The 15154-nt window shown below is 38.6% G+C and overlaps 1 protein-coding gene across 1 annotated transcript in view; it reads right to left on the bottom strand.

Annotated features, from left to right (window-relative positions):
- Positions 1-3106, bottom strand: part of AKR1D1 (aldo-keto reductase family 1 member D1) — a 67482-nt gene extending 64376 nt beyond the window's left edge. Inside the window, exon 1 of the mRNA XM_020998126.2 lies at positions 2945-3106. Coding sequence (XP_020853785.1) covers positions 2945-3031 — 87 coding nt within the window. The 5' untranslated portion in view covers positions 3032-3106. The remainder of the gene's footprint in view (positions 1-2944) is intronic.
- Positions 3107-15154: the final 12048 nt, after the last annotated feature.

Genomic DNA, 15154 nt, shown 5'->3' on the forward strand with positions numbered 1-15154 from the left:
TATTATCTTAACGGTTCCCAAGAGATTTGTGCATGTTATTTCATTTGATTCTCACAAGAATCATAATCACATGGACTATGGTACACACATATTCAAATTAACAAATGAGTAAGCTTTTATTGTGCTTACTATAAGCAAAGCATTATAGATAAAATTGGAAAAGCAGAGACAAGCCCTGCTCTCAAGGAGCTTACATTCAATGGGGACAATAACGCAGTGTGGAAGATTTCAGCGGCCTGAAAGTCAGATGGAAAGATCCATGGTTTTTGGAGTACAGCAGTAAAGCAGATTGGAATGCATCTTTATTGTCATTTCCACTGAAGGAACCATATCCATTCTGACATTGAGCCCTTTGATGGTGCTAAGGATTTTGGTGGTTCTTTTTGGGTTTTTGAATAGCTGGGGCTGCTGAGGAGGAAGAGGCTGTTGTTTGTACCTGTAGAAACAGTTGTCAGAATGCATCTCTTCAGGGCCCACTTCACTGTGTGATAGCTGCAGAGACCCACCTGGAAGCAGGACTGGTGGAGCAGGCAGTCCCCAGTTTCTTTCAAGTTCCAGCATAAATCTCACCTTCTACAGGAAGTCTTTCTCCCCTGCCCCAATATTTAGTATTTTATTTTTCCCCAGTTACATGTGAAAACAATTTTGGGGGGAGGGGTTTGGTGAGGCAATTGGGGTTAAGTGACTTGCCCAGGGTCACATAGCTAGTGTCATGTGTCTGAAATCACATCTGAACTCAGGTCCTCCTGACTCCAAGGCCATAGCTCTATCCACTGCGCCACCTAGCTGCCCCTGAAAACAATTTTTAACATGCATTTTTAAAACTTTTGAGTTCCAAATTCTCTCTCTTCCTCCCTCTCCACCCTCACTGAGAAGGCAAGCAATTATAGGTTATTCATGAGCAGTCATGCAAAACGTATCCATATAGCCATTTTGTGAAAGAAAACATAGACAAGAAAAAAACTGAAGAAAAATAAAGTTTAAAAAAAGTATGCTTTAATCTGTATTCAGACTCCATCAGTTCTTTCTTTGGGAATGGAGAGGATTTTCATAATAAGTCCTTCAGAGATGTCTTAGATTGTTGGATTGCTGAAAATACTGTCATTCACAGCTGATCATCTTACAATATTGTTATTACTTTGTACACAGTACATTTCACTTCGCGTAAGCAGATGCAAGTTTTTTCCAGAAAGCCTGTTCTAATCATTCCCTTGTGGATTATATCCTTTTATCTGTCTATAGACTGTTGGTACAAAGTTCCTTTATGTTTTGAGCTCCTTGAAAACAGGGACTGTTTGTGCTTTTCTTTGTATTCCCAATATTTAGCCTGGCACATAGTAGGAGTTTAATAAACACTTATTGACTGACTTCAGCCCAGATCATTTGGGCTGATGGTCATAGGCTACCTCCAATAGGAGTCTGAGCAGAAGTGGTCATTGAGGTATGACAGTGATTTGACTTGCCTGACACATGCTACTTTTCTCTCCTTTGTGGTTCCTTGTTGATAAGCTAGGCTGGCTTGGCTGTCCACTAGGTGGCTAGGTCAGTAGAGAAGTAGTCACACACTGATTCATTCTGATGTACCCAGCCAGCTAGAGATGATCTCTCTCTCTCTCTCTCTCTCTCTTTCTCTGTCTCTGTCTCTCTCTTCCCCTACACACACACACACACACACACACACACACACACACACACACACACACACACACACATTCTGTTTCATATACTCTCCTCAGATTCATTAGCCTCTAAAATTTAAATACATAGAAACCAATAGTGACTTCCTACCATATATCATAACTACATCCCAGAGTAATGAATAACAAATAAAAGCGGAAGTCCATGCTGATAGCTAACCATCTTTGAATGTTTTACTCATTCTAAGTTCAAAAATAATTCACATAAGAGAACAATGACCTCAACCTGTGTTACAGGGGAAAGAACACTGAATTTGGAATCAAAGTCCTTGGGGTTCAAATCTCAGCTCTTTCACTTACTATCTAAGTGTGGTTGGAAAGTCAAGCAACCTCTCTGGGACTTAGTTTCCTCATTGGTAAAATGAAGGGGTTGAATTAGATGATCTAAGTTTCCTTCAGCTCTAAATCTATGACATAGGGCTCAGAAATCCAAAGGACATTTCTGTATTGACCTACTGCAGCGCTTCTCAAGTATTTTGATCTCAAGACCTCTTAAAAATTATGGAAGAGACCAAAGGGCTTTTGTTTATGTGGATTATATCTATCAATGTTTATCATATTAGAAATTAAAGCTGATAATATTTTTTCAATATTTGTTTATTCATTTAAAATTATAAACCCATTAAATATTATTATAAATAACATTTTAAAAAGAAAAATATATTTTTCAAAACAAAAAATTAGTAAGAATAGCATTGTTTTATTATGTTATTGTTATCTTTGCAAATCTCTTTAGTGTCTGGCTTAATAGAAGATATTTGAATTCTTATATTTGTTTTTGCATTCAGTTTGTTGCAATGTGTTATTTTGGTTGAAGCAAATAGAAAGGAAATATGGCTTCACACAGATAAGTAGTTGGAAAAGGAAGGAGCATCTTAATAGACAAATAATGTAGTGTTATCATAAAAATAGTTTTGACCTCATGGAACCCCCGAAAGGATTTTGGGGATCATCACACTCAGAATTTCTGGCCTACTGGATCAACAAAAGGAGGTCAATAGAAAGATGTAAGTCTTTATGTAAAATGTTCATTAGCATTTAAAGGAATATCAGTGATATTTTTTAGGATAAATACTCAACCCTTATCTTAGTACCCACAGAAAAGAATAACAGTCCTTTGAGATTAGGCTTATGCAGAGCAAGCTATGATTCCATCCAATCTACTCAAAATAAAGTTTAAACAAGTATGTCTCAAAACAAAGTTTCTGTAATAATGACACAGTAGGAAAAAACAGAAATCATCTTACTTTTTCAGCAAAGGTACCAAGCCCAATGATGGGAATGCTATTTCCATCATTCAAAGGTATTCGGTGATCATTGGCAGTAAAGTTCATGGTGCAGAAGAGAAGAGCAAGACTTGGATTTCCAAATTTGCAGGCACCTCTGTGCTTTGTGTAAAACTTTCTCGGAGCAGGGGCGGTCCTGGTAAGGAGGAGGGACAGCTAGAGGGAGGTGGTAAGCTAAATATCAGTTTCTTAACCTTTTCTACGCCAGGGAAATAAACTATTGTTGTTCTTCAACTTGACCTTCTGGTTTTCCCAAGGGAAATGTTAAAAAAAATGAATAAAACATATTTTATCCTTGCAAATGACTGCCACAATAAAAGGACTCCATGGTTAACTTAGATCAGCCATACTTTTATTCCTCAAGCTACAGAACCCCTTTTACTCCGTACCACAAGGGCTAAGGAATGGAGGATTATGGTAGTCGGCAAAATAGACCACAGAAAATGGGTAAGAAATGCTGCTTAAATTCATTGTATTTTTAAGTCAATTTTAAAAATTCTGAACTTAAACATAAAAAAGCATTTCCATACGCACAAAAGAACACAAAAAGAGGATTGTATATGAAACTGAATCTCCATTTTAAGTCACTTGCATTAAAAAAAATAAAGTAGTCCACAACAAACATTTATTAAGCACTTACTTTGTGTGGGCACTGTCCTAAACAGTAGGGATAAAAAGAAAGGCAAAACATGTTCCCTGCCTTCAAGGATCTCACATTCCAACAGTCAATAAATATAGTCAGTAAGTAAGCACTTATTATGTGCTAGGCCTGTGCTAAGCTGGGGGTTACAAATACAGGGTGGAAAAAGGAGTCTTTGCCCTCAAGGAATTTACAATCTATTCTACAATATGCAAAAGGAAGCTGAAAATGGGTAGGGAGTATCGAATCTGGGGACATGGTAGAGAAGTCAGAGCAGTCTCAAAGTACTGCAGCCAGGTGAAAAATTTGGAGATGTCCAAGCTGAGCCTCCTCTTAAACAGAGGTTTGGAGTTCATGGTCCCACCCTCCAGTCTGAGATGCTTAGGGTAGCGATGAAGTGGAATTGCTGAGCCTCAAGAGATCTTACTGGATGGTGAGGACCATGGATGAAACAGCATGCAAGCAATTATTTACATACAAATTATTCACAGAGTACAAGGAAAGCAATTTCAGAGGGAAGGAACTGGTAGCTTAAGGGTGGGGGGGGGGCTGTGATATCTCCTACAGAAAGTGGTATTTGAACTGAGCCTGGAAGGAAAGGAGGGAAATCAGGAGGTGAAGGTGAGCTGGGAGAGCATTACAGCCAGTGAAAAGGCACTGAGTCAGGAGATGAGTGTCACGTGTGAGGAAGAGCAAGAAGACAGAGTTCATAGACTGGAGGGTTACGTGGAGAGGGTAAATTGTAAGAACACTGGAAAATAGGAAGGGGGTGAGGTTTCGAAAGCCTTTAGAAGTCCAATGGAGGAGTTTACGTTTGGTCCTAGAGATAATAGGAAGCCACTTGCTGTCTATCGAGTAGGGACATGGCATGGAAGGAAGATCACTTTGGCAGCTAAGTGAATACAGGAGGATGTTTTGGAGTGGGGAGAGATTTGAGACAGAGAGACCAATGGGAAAGCTACTGCAAAAGACCAATCTTGAAGAAAGAAGGGCCTAGGTGTATCAGGGCAGCAACTGGAGCAGTGGAGAGACAGGACATATGCAAGAGATATTCAGAGGTTAAAAAAAAAACCAAACCTACCAAAACCATGATTTGGCAACAGAATGTTTATGTGGGATGAAGGCAAGTGAGGAGTTAAGGATGACATCAAGATTTCTAGCCTGAGTGATGGCAAGGATGGTGGGGTACTTGACAGTAAAGTTGGGAAGAGGGGAGAGTTTCTAGGGGGAAGATAATGATTTCTATTTTGGGACTTGTTGAGCTTAAGATATGGCAGGACATTCAGTTGAAGGCTTCTAAGAGGTAGTTGGAGTTACAAGACTGGGATGTAGGAGAAAAGTTAGGTCTAGAAATATGGATCCGAGAATCACGTTCGTAAGGATTATTACAACCATGGGAGCTAATGAGATCACCAAATGAGACAGAACAGAGGGAAAAGAAAAGAAGGTTCAGGACCGGATCTTAGGGGACCCCATGGCCAATAGATGTGACCTAGATGAAGGATAAGCAAACAAAACTGAGGGGAGAGAACCTGGAGAGAGCAGTATGATGAAAACCTAGAGAGGAGAGAACATCCAGGAGAAGTAAATGATTAACAATGTCAAATACTACAGAGAGGTCAAGGAAGATCAGGATCTAGAAAGGCCATTATTATTGTTGTTCCGTCTTGTCCAACACTTCATGACCGCATTTGGGGTTTTCTTGGCCAAGATACTGGAGTGGTTTGCCATTTCCTTTTCCAGCTCATTTTACAGATGAAGAAACTGAGGCAAACAAACTGAGAGTTAAGTGACTTGCTCAGGGTCACAAAGCTAGAAAGAATCTGAGACCAGATTTGAACTCAAGTCTTTTTGACTCCAGGCCCAATGCTCTATCCACTGGGCCACCCAGCTGTCCCAGAAAGGCCATTACACTTGACAATTAAGAAATCATGGGTAACTTTGGAGAAAGCAGTTTGAATGATGAGGTCAGATGCCAGATTTCAGAGAGTTTTGAAGAGAATGAGAGCAGAGAAAAGTGAAAGCACCAATTGTAGATGGTGTAGATGGTAGATTCTCAAGGATGTATAAAGAAGAGAGATAGCCAGTGAGGATGGTTAGATCAAGTGAGAATTTTTTAAGTATGGGGAAAAGGGGTGTGCTTGTAGACAATAGAAAAGGTGACACTATAGCAAATAGAGAGAGAATGGAGATCAGCAAGAGATTGGGGATCACCTAGGGGCAATCTGTGGAAGAAGACAGATCAAATGAAATCAAGGGTACAAGCAGAGAGGTTTTCCTTGGCAAAGATAAGATCTATCTCTTTATGTGACAGGGGTGAAGGAGGAGACCGAAGTGGCCGAAGACAGCTGGGTGATATGAGATGAGGGGGAGGGGAGAAGGAGCTCTTAACAAATGTCTTCAATTTTTTTTAGTGAATTATGAGTCAATGGCCTCAGCTGAAAGAGTGGGGGAAGGGAATGTCATGAAAGGCTTGAGAAAGGGCAAAAGGGGTTGGAATAGCTGCTCTGGTAAATGGTATGGAGAACCAGTCAGGGTGGCCTTGTGAAGCCAGTTGAGATTTTGTAAACATGAATTTGTGGTGGGCCCTGTCGGACAAAATTTTCTCCAGTGTGTGAGTAGAAATGAATATGCTGGATGGTGTGAACAGTATAAGGTTGGAGTTTGATAAGGTATAATTGGTGAAAGGACAAGGGGGCAAGAGAATTGGAAGAAAAGGACAATATAGAGTTGAACTGATTCATAAGGAGTCAAAATATAGGAAGGTAAATCACTTAACTTCTTTGAGATTCAGTTCACTCATCTACAAGACAGAGTTCGTAATTGCACCTACATGTTAGCACTTTTTCTGAGGAGCAAATGAAGTAATGTATGCTTTGAAAGTCATGAATTGCTATATAAATGAAGCTAATTTTATTTATTTGGGGGATTACATTCAACTGGCTGGTTATGTGTATTGTGAAACACTGCCTCACAACCTTGGAAAGAATACTATTGAATACTCCAGTGATACTGAAGTGTTATAGAAAAATTATATCATAGTTAGCTGAGCCTAAATTCATTAAGAGCGTTTATGGCATTATCATACAGGAAACAGAAAGCCCTACTGAGACCCAAGTTCATACACACCAAATTAGTAGTAAAAGTAGAACTAGAATCTAGATCTTTCAAACTTAAGGGCTCACCACCATCATCATTATCATTATTATCATCTAAATGGCAGCTAGGTAGTGCAGTGGATAGAAAGCTGGACTTGAAGTCAGGAAGACTTAATTAAAATCCAGTTTCCAGGGGAAGCTAGGTGGAGCAGTGGATAGAACACTGGTCCTGGAGTCAAGAGTACCTAAGTTCAAATCTGGCCTCAGACACGTGGCACTTACCAACTGTGTGACCCTAGGCAAGTCACTGAAACCCAATTGCCTTGCCAAAAATAAATAAAATAAAATCCAGTTTCAACACATAGTAACTATGTGACTTTGGGCAAGACTCTTCACTGCTGTCTGCCTCAGTTTCCTCATCTGTAATATGTGTATAACAATAACACCCACCTCCCAGGGTTGGGAGGATAAAATGAAATAGTATTTTTAAAGTACTTTGCTAACCTTAAAGAGATACGCAAATGTTAATTAGGATTCACAATATATCACACTACCTCTAGTCTTTACAGTATTATATTTACTGAATATTATTACAGTGATGTAATATTCAGAGAAATAGTAGCCCACGTTGTATCATAGAAGACCATAGGATCTAGAGCCAGCATGGACTTTAGGGATCATTTAGCCCAATGCCCCTTATTTAATATATGAGGGAACTGAGGTGAGGTGAACTGAGGTGAATTGTTCTGTCAGGGAGGTGAAATGACTTGCCAGGTCACATAGGTAAGCAACAATGCTGTGATTCAAACTCAGATCCTTTGATTCCAAAGTTAGTACTTCTTTCCATACAATCCACAAAAAAGCCTCACGTTTAGCACATATAGACTGTGGGCTCACTCTTCCAACCTCAGCTCATGGTATTGTACTCTTTGCCACTCTTGATTAATCAAAGGTGCAGCCTTCAGGGAAATGGGAACATGTAATATATCATGTGGTGCAACAACTCCATAATAGGCTTGACTTTAGAAACTACTGTTTAGCTAGTTTCTCCCCCCCTGCTTAGGCAACTGGGGTTAAGTGACTTGCCCAGGGTCACACACCTAGTAAGTGTCAAGTGTCTAAGGCTGGATTGGAATTCAGGTCCCCCTGACTCTAGGGCTGGTGCTCTATCCACAGCGCCACCCAGCAGCCCAGCTAGAAGTCTTTTTTTGAAGGATTTCCTGCTGAGTACTTTTAAAAAGCACAGTATAGTGAAGTAGTACCTGAAAGAGAAGCAGAAGAGGAGATCACATACTCTGCATTTGAGACAAACTTGCCCACAGCCTTCCCTGAAGCTTGGAAGACTTTCCTTCCTCATATCTGCCTCCTGGAGTCTATAGCCCTTTTCAAGACCATCTCCTATAGGAGCCCTTTTCCAATTGCCATCTTTAATGGTTAGTCCTTCTCCATCCCCAACCCCATCCCCATTACTTTTTAAAATTTTTGTATTTGTTTCAATCAATTAACAAGCATTTATTAAGCACCTGCTGTGCATTAGGTCCTGTGCTAGGTTCTAGGGATACAAGACAAAAATAAAACAAACTCTGTCCTCACAATACCTAACATTTATGTAGCACTTACTGTGTCCCAGGCACCGTGCTAAAAGTGCATTACAAATATCTCATTTGATCCTCACAACAATCTTGGGAGCTAGGTGTTATTATTATTATTATTCCCTTTTTTACAGATTGGGAAACTGAGGCAAACAGAGATGAAGTCACTTGCCTAAGGTCACACAGCTTGTAAGCTCTCACAGTTCTTGAGTTTACATTCTATCGGAAGCAACAGCATATACATATGCAAAGCATGTTTGTAATACATACAATATAGCTACAAAGTAATTGTAGGAGGAGGGTGCTAGGAGATGGTAGAATCAGGAAAAGTTTCATATAAATAAAAAATGTTACTTGAACTGTCTTGCTTATCTGCTTGTAGGTTTGTATCTCCCAGTAGAATGAAAGAAAAAAAATGTATATTATATATATTTAAGTGTTATTATGTACCAAGCCCTGCATTAGGCACTGGAGATATAGATGTTAGGGGGGGAAAAACACAAATAGAGGAATGGCAACTAGGGAGGGATATTTTGTTTTGGGAAAGTAGAAAGAGGTGGAACTATATGTACACTGGATTATGTGTGACAGTTTACACACACTCAGTCTGCAATCAACTCCTTGGATTTGTTAAATGTATATTTAGTATCACCCAGTGAAATATGAGCTCCTTGAGGGCAGGGACTTCCTGTTATTTACTGTCTTTTTATCTCCAGTGCTTACAGTGCCTTACGCATAGTAGGCACTTAATAAACCCTTGTTGAATGAAATGTTGGCTTCTAAAATGTAAATGGCATAATTGGACCTTTTACGACCTAGCCCAGCACCCTGAAAATATGCTGGGATGACAGCTAAAGTAAGTAAATACTTACCCAAACAATGATAAAATAAAGGTGTGTATGCCAAGTGTTCATTTAGGAAGATGGGAGAGAACATGTCTTCAGTCGCCCTTGTATCTTTTAAACCTGATTTGTCTGGTTTTTGCTTGTTTGTGTTATTTTTAAACCACTATAAGGATTTAACTTTGACCAGATTGTAAACACTGGTACACTTACCACACAGATAGGATTCAAAAAATATCCAAAGGTTGGGTGACTTCTTTTTTTTTTTCCAAGTCCTCACAAAGATAAATGTCTGCAGTTTAGGTATTAGAAATTTTGGTTATGAGGAAAAGTTACAATTTCTATTAGTTATGATATAACTGTCAGCAACACTGTTTGTAAAGGTTTTAATTAATAGAGTGAATGAAAACAGCTTTCCCCCAAAACAACAAAATGTACACAGGAAAAAACAAATAAGGGGTTATTTTAAGTGAAACAAGTTGTTTTAAAAATTAGAAGGGTAATCATTGGCATGTTACTAGGCTCTAGCTGAACAGAAGGGACTTTGACCACTGATTTCAAATTTCTATGTACCCAATAACTAGATTAGCAAACTTCACTTAGGCAGGTATATAACATACATGCAAAGATGTTCTGATAACAATGTCCTTGCGGTTAGTAAGGGATATCAAGGTTGGGCCACCTGCTGATTACTGGTACCCCTCTCACTTATCTGCAGCAAAAGAACCTGACTGGCAACAGCCATCAGATATAAGGACACAGAAATCCAAAGTCATGAGCTCTCACCTGGGGTACACATTCCACTGTATGTCTGTTCCACAGATCTAGCTTCCCTGAGCAACTGAAGAGCCTGAGGGGTGTGACACACTTCCATGTCAGAAAGTAATAAACTTCTTTTTCTTTTAAATTGTATTTTGTGTTTTCCAATTACATGGAAAGACAATTTTTATCATTCATCTTTTATAAAATTTTGTTTCCAAATTTTTTTCCTCCCTCCCTCCCCTCTTTTCTCTCTAAGATGGTAGGCAATTTGATACAGGTTATATATGTACAATCACGTTAAAACATAAGTTATAAACTTCTTGAGGTGATCTTTGAGTTCCCTCTTGGTACCTCACTCATGATGACCTCACAATAAGCTTTACTGATGTAAATCAAGTTATTTAAAAAGCATTCTCTGCCTTTGCTTCCTCTTAACAAAAACCACCACACTTACACAACCACGTTAACTACATTAATGAGGGCCAGAGCAAAATCCATATAAGTACAAGAGTTACCAGTTTTTGAGACAGGAGTAATGAGAGAAGCCATTCCTGGTTAGGAGTCAAGTCAAAACCAAAAGACATTTTTATCTGTATTATAGGTAGATCACTGGGTAGAAGTCAATTCAAGCTGAGAGCCCTGGTGCTTTTCCAGGGTCACATTTATCACACAAATTTTCAAATATGATAATTTTTGAAATCAGGGTATTTAAACACTAAACATTGTAAATACCACCTGGATTAAACAAATATTCTAGAACAGATGCTCTGAGAGAGACTTTAATTCTTAGACCAGCAAGGGAAGGTTGAGTCAAATCTCCCTTGTTCATAATTCTTGGTCCGAGTCCTATTTAAACCACAAGTACTGGCTCTGACATAAATCCTGATCAAAAAGTTGCCTGGTACTGGCTGTCACACTTTTGGGATTCAGGATATACCTGCACAGATTTAGTCCAGGGTAACTATTGCATCTTAGAGACCTCTAAAGGTAACTTAAATTCTTTTGACTTCAATAAAATCTATGCAAGAAAAACAACTGTAAATAAATTCTATCTGACAGACCACCAAAATCTGAACCCAGAAATTTGCACTACACCAGTTCCCATAAGTGCCTGACTGTTCTGCATTTTTAAAAAGTATTCCTTTTTATATGCATTTATAATCTGTTCCTCTCACTATCCTTCCCCTCTACCAAAGGAGAAGTAAAAACAAACCTGAAAACAAAACATTCATCATAAATATGCATAATCCAGTCAAACAAATTCCCACATTGGTCATGCCCAGAGTTCTGTCTCTGTCTGCATTTTAAGTTCATCACCTATCAGGAAGTAAGTGTGTATTTCATCTTCCGTTTTCTGTACTTGGTATTTATTACTGCATTTATCAGAACCTAGCGTCTTTCAAACTTCTTTTTTTCTTCAACACTATTGTCTATATTATAAACTTTTCTCCTAGTTCTGTTCACTTCACTCTAAGTTCATGAAGGTCTTTCCTCTGAAATTGTCCATTTTATCATTTCTTGTGCCACAATAATGAAGATATCCCCTTAGTTTCCAATTTGGGGCTACTATGAAAAAGCTATCATAAATATTTTTGTACACATAAACCCTTTTCCTCTTCAATATTTTTCCATCTCCTGCCATGCAGAGGAAAAGGAAAGGCAGCACAGATCTGGTACGACCTCCATCCGCACCACAAAACTATGATTTCCTCACGTTCCTGCCTGCCTAATCTCCAGTTTGATCTCTGGTGCTAATAGAAATGTTTCCTATCCCCTGAAAAAAGAGGGAGAGGAAAGTAGATTGGGAACAAGACTTTCATCTCCTGCTACACAGATGCCATTTACCGCTGCTCCTTCTCCAGCCCAATCTCTAGCCTTTTCTAGGACAAGAGGCACCTTCCACTTGATGAATAACATAAAACTGGTCACATCCCTACACATCCTAGTGATTCTAAACCCCTGTAAGCCATCATCAAAACCCCATGCCCCATCCCCCACCACCTGATTTTTTTATTCCCATGTCTCTCAACCCTCCCACCCCAGAATCAACCAAAAGCTACCTGCCCCTTTCACTCTGCCTCTGCCTTCTGGAACACCTGTTCCATAGGCAACAAACTTTCCTTCATCTAAAATCTTTCACTCTCCCTATATTTCTATTTTCTGGCAATCACTGAGACCTAGCTCCCCCTGATGACACAGCCACTCTTGTCACCCTTTCTAGTGCTGGTTTCACTTTCACTCAATTTCCTCATCTCATTGTTTAAGACTGAAGAGTTGAAATACTCCTTCCTCCCTATTGCTATTTCTAGGTTCTCCTTCTGCTTCCATTACTCAGTAACCTCTCCTCCTTTGAAATCCTTACAATTTACATCTTTCACCCAATTAAAATCTTGAGAGCTATTGTGTACAGACTTCTCAGATGCTTCCTTTCTTTCCTCAATGATTTCAGTACCAGGCTCACAATCTTTCTCTCCTCTCCAACTCCTGCTCTCAACTAGGGGACTTCAATGTACATATTGACACTACTTAAAAGACCCTAATCATTTGGTTCCTCAATCTACTCACTTCTCATGACCCCACTTCAACTACACACAAAATCCTTCATAACCTAACCCCTCACTTCTACCTTTCCAGTCTTCTTATACTTTATATACACACCCCTCCTCCCACCCTCCAATTTGCTGTAGACAGCAAAGCTATGATTTTTTCCAGTAGCAGTGTATGATTGTGAGAGTTGGAGTACATGGAAAGCTGAGCACCACAGAATCAACACTTTCGAATTGTGGTGCTGGAGAAGACTTTTGAGAGTCCTTTAAATAGCATGGAGACCAAATCAGTCAATACTTAAAGAAATTAATTCAGACTATTCACTGGAGGGTCAAATGTTGAAGCTGAAACTTAAATACTTTGGCCATATAATGAGAAGATGGGACTCACTGGAAAAAACCCTGATGTTGGGAAAAATGGAAGACAAAAGGAAAAGGGGATGGCAGAGGACGAGATAGATAGTGTCATGGAAGCAATGAACATGAAATTGGACATACTTCAAGAGATAGTGGAGGACAGAAGCACCTGGCATGCTATGGTCCATGGGGTCACAAAGAGTTGGACATGACTGAACAACTAAACAATTCCATATACTCTTCGAGCCAGTGATGCTGGCCTTCTTGCTATTCCATGAACAAGATACATCATCTCTGACGGTCCCCCATGCCTAGAATGCTCTTTCCCCTCATTTCTGCCTCCTAGAGCTTCCTTCAAGTCCCATCTCAAATCCCACCTTCTACAGGAAGCCTTCCCTAAGCCCTCTTAATTCTGGTACCTTTTCTCCATTAATGAGTTTCTATTTATCCTGTATATAGCTTATTTGTACATATTTGTTTGCTTGTTGTCTTCCCCATCAAATTGTGAGCTTATTGAGGACAGAGAATGTATTTTGTCTTTCTTTGTATCCTCAGCACTTACCACAGTGCCTGGCACAAAGAAAGTGCTTAATAAATGCTTATTGACTAATTGATCTGGGGTACTGATATAGCTGGGTCAAAGGGTATGCATATAATTCCATAATGGCTGCTCCAATTCACAGCTTTACTAACGGTGCACTAGCGTGCCTATTTTCCTATAGCCCTTCCAACATTTGTCATTTTCCTTCTGTCATTTTTACAAGCTTAATTAATGTGAGGTTAAACCTCAAAGTTACTTTAATTTGCACTTCCCTAATTACTGGTGATGGAGTATTTTTATATGGTTGTTAATAGCTTGGATTTCTTTCTTTCAAAACTACCATTTTATATCCTTTGACCATTTAGCTACTGGGAAATGGCTCTTAGTTTTATAGATTTGTATGAGTTCCTTATATGTCTTGGATATAAGACCTTTATTAGAGAAATTTGTTGCAAAGATTTTTTTCCCTCTCAATTACCAATTTCCCTTTTAATTTTAACTACATTAGATTTGTTTGTGTAAAACTTTTCTCTATTTTATTGATGTAAGCATTTAGAGAGATAAATTTTTCTCTATTACTACTTTTTGCTGTATTCTGTAAGTTTTGATATGTTGTCTTATTGTTGTCATTCTTTTTAATGAAATTATTGATTGTTTTTATGATTTGTTCTTTAACCCACTCAATTCTTTAATATTAGGTTGTTTAGCCTCCAATTAATTTTTATTTTATGTTTCCATGGTTCCTTATTAAATATAATTTTATTTCATTGTGATCTGAAAAGGATGCGTTTAATATTTTTTAACTGTGAAATTTTTATGGTCAATCTTTGTAAAACTACCACATACCACTGAGAAAAAGGTGTATTTCTTTCTATTCCCATTCAATTCTCTCCAGATATCTATCATATCTAGCTTATCTAAAATTCTGTTCACTTTCTTGACTTCTTTCTTATTTTTAGTTAGATTTATCTAGTTCTGAGAAGGGAAAATTAAAGTCTCCCATTATTATAATATTACTGTCTTTTCCATCTGTAATTCATTTAGCTTTTCTTTTAAAAATGTAGATGCTAGCACTGGCCCTGGAGTCAGGAGGACCTGAGTTCAAATCTGGCCTCAGACACGTAACACTTACTAACTGTGTGACTCTGGGCAAGTCACTTAACCCTAATTGCCTTGCCAAAAGTAAATAAATAAATAAAAATAAAAATGTAGATGCTATAATATTTGGTACACGTGGGTTTAGTATTGATATTGCTTCGCTGTCTATGGTACCTTTTATCACAATGTAGTTTCCCTGTTTGTCTCTTTTAATTAAATCTATTTTAGCTTTAATTTTGTCTGAAATAATGACTGCTAGCCCTGCCTTTTTTACATTAACTGACACATAATAAATTCTGCTCCAGCCCTTTATTTTACCTGTGTGTATCCCTCTTTTTAAATACGTTTCTTATGAACAACATATTGTTAGAATCTGATTTTTAATCCATTTTACTATCTATTTCCATTTTTTTGTTTGTTTCTTTTTTGAGGCAATTGGGGTTAAGTGACTGGCCCAGGGTCACACAGCTAGTAAGTGTCTAAGACCATATTTGAACTCAGGCCCTCCTGACTCCAGGACCAGTGCTCTATGCGGCACACTATCTAGCTGCCCGTTTCTATTTCCATTTTATGAGTGAATTCATCCCATTCACATTCCAAGTTATAATTTGTATTTGTGTATTTCCTTCCTTCTCCTTTTCTTCTTCCTCCTCCTCCTTCTTCTCTTCTTCTTCACCATCACCACCATCATCTTC

Source organism: Phascolarctos cinereus, unplaced genomic scaffold, assembly GCF_003287225.1.
Source record: "Phascolarctos cinereus isolate Bilbo 61053 unplaced genomic scaffold, phaCin_HiC Scaffold_1;HRSCAF=81, whole genome shotgun sequence".
Classification (NCBI taxonomy): Eukaryota; Metazoa; Chordata; class Mammalia; order Diprotodontia; family Phascolarctidae; genus Phascolarctos; species Phascolarctos cinereus.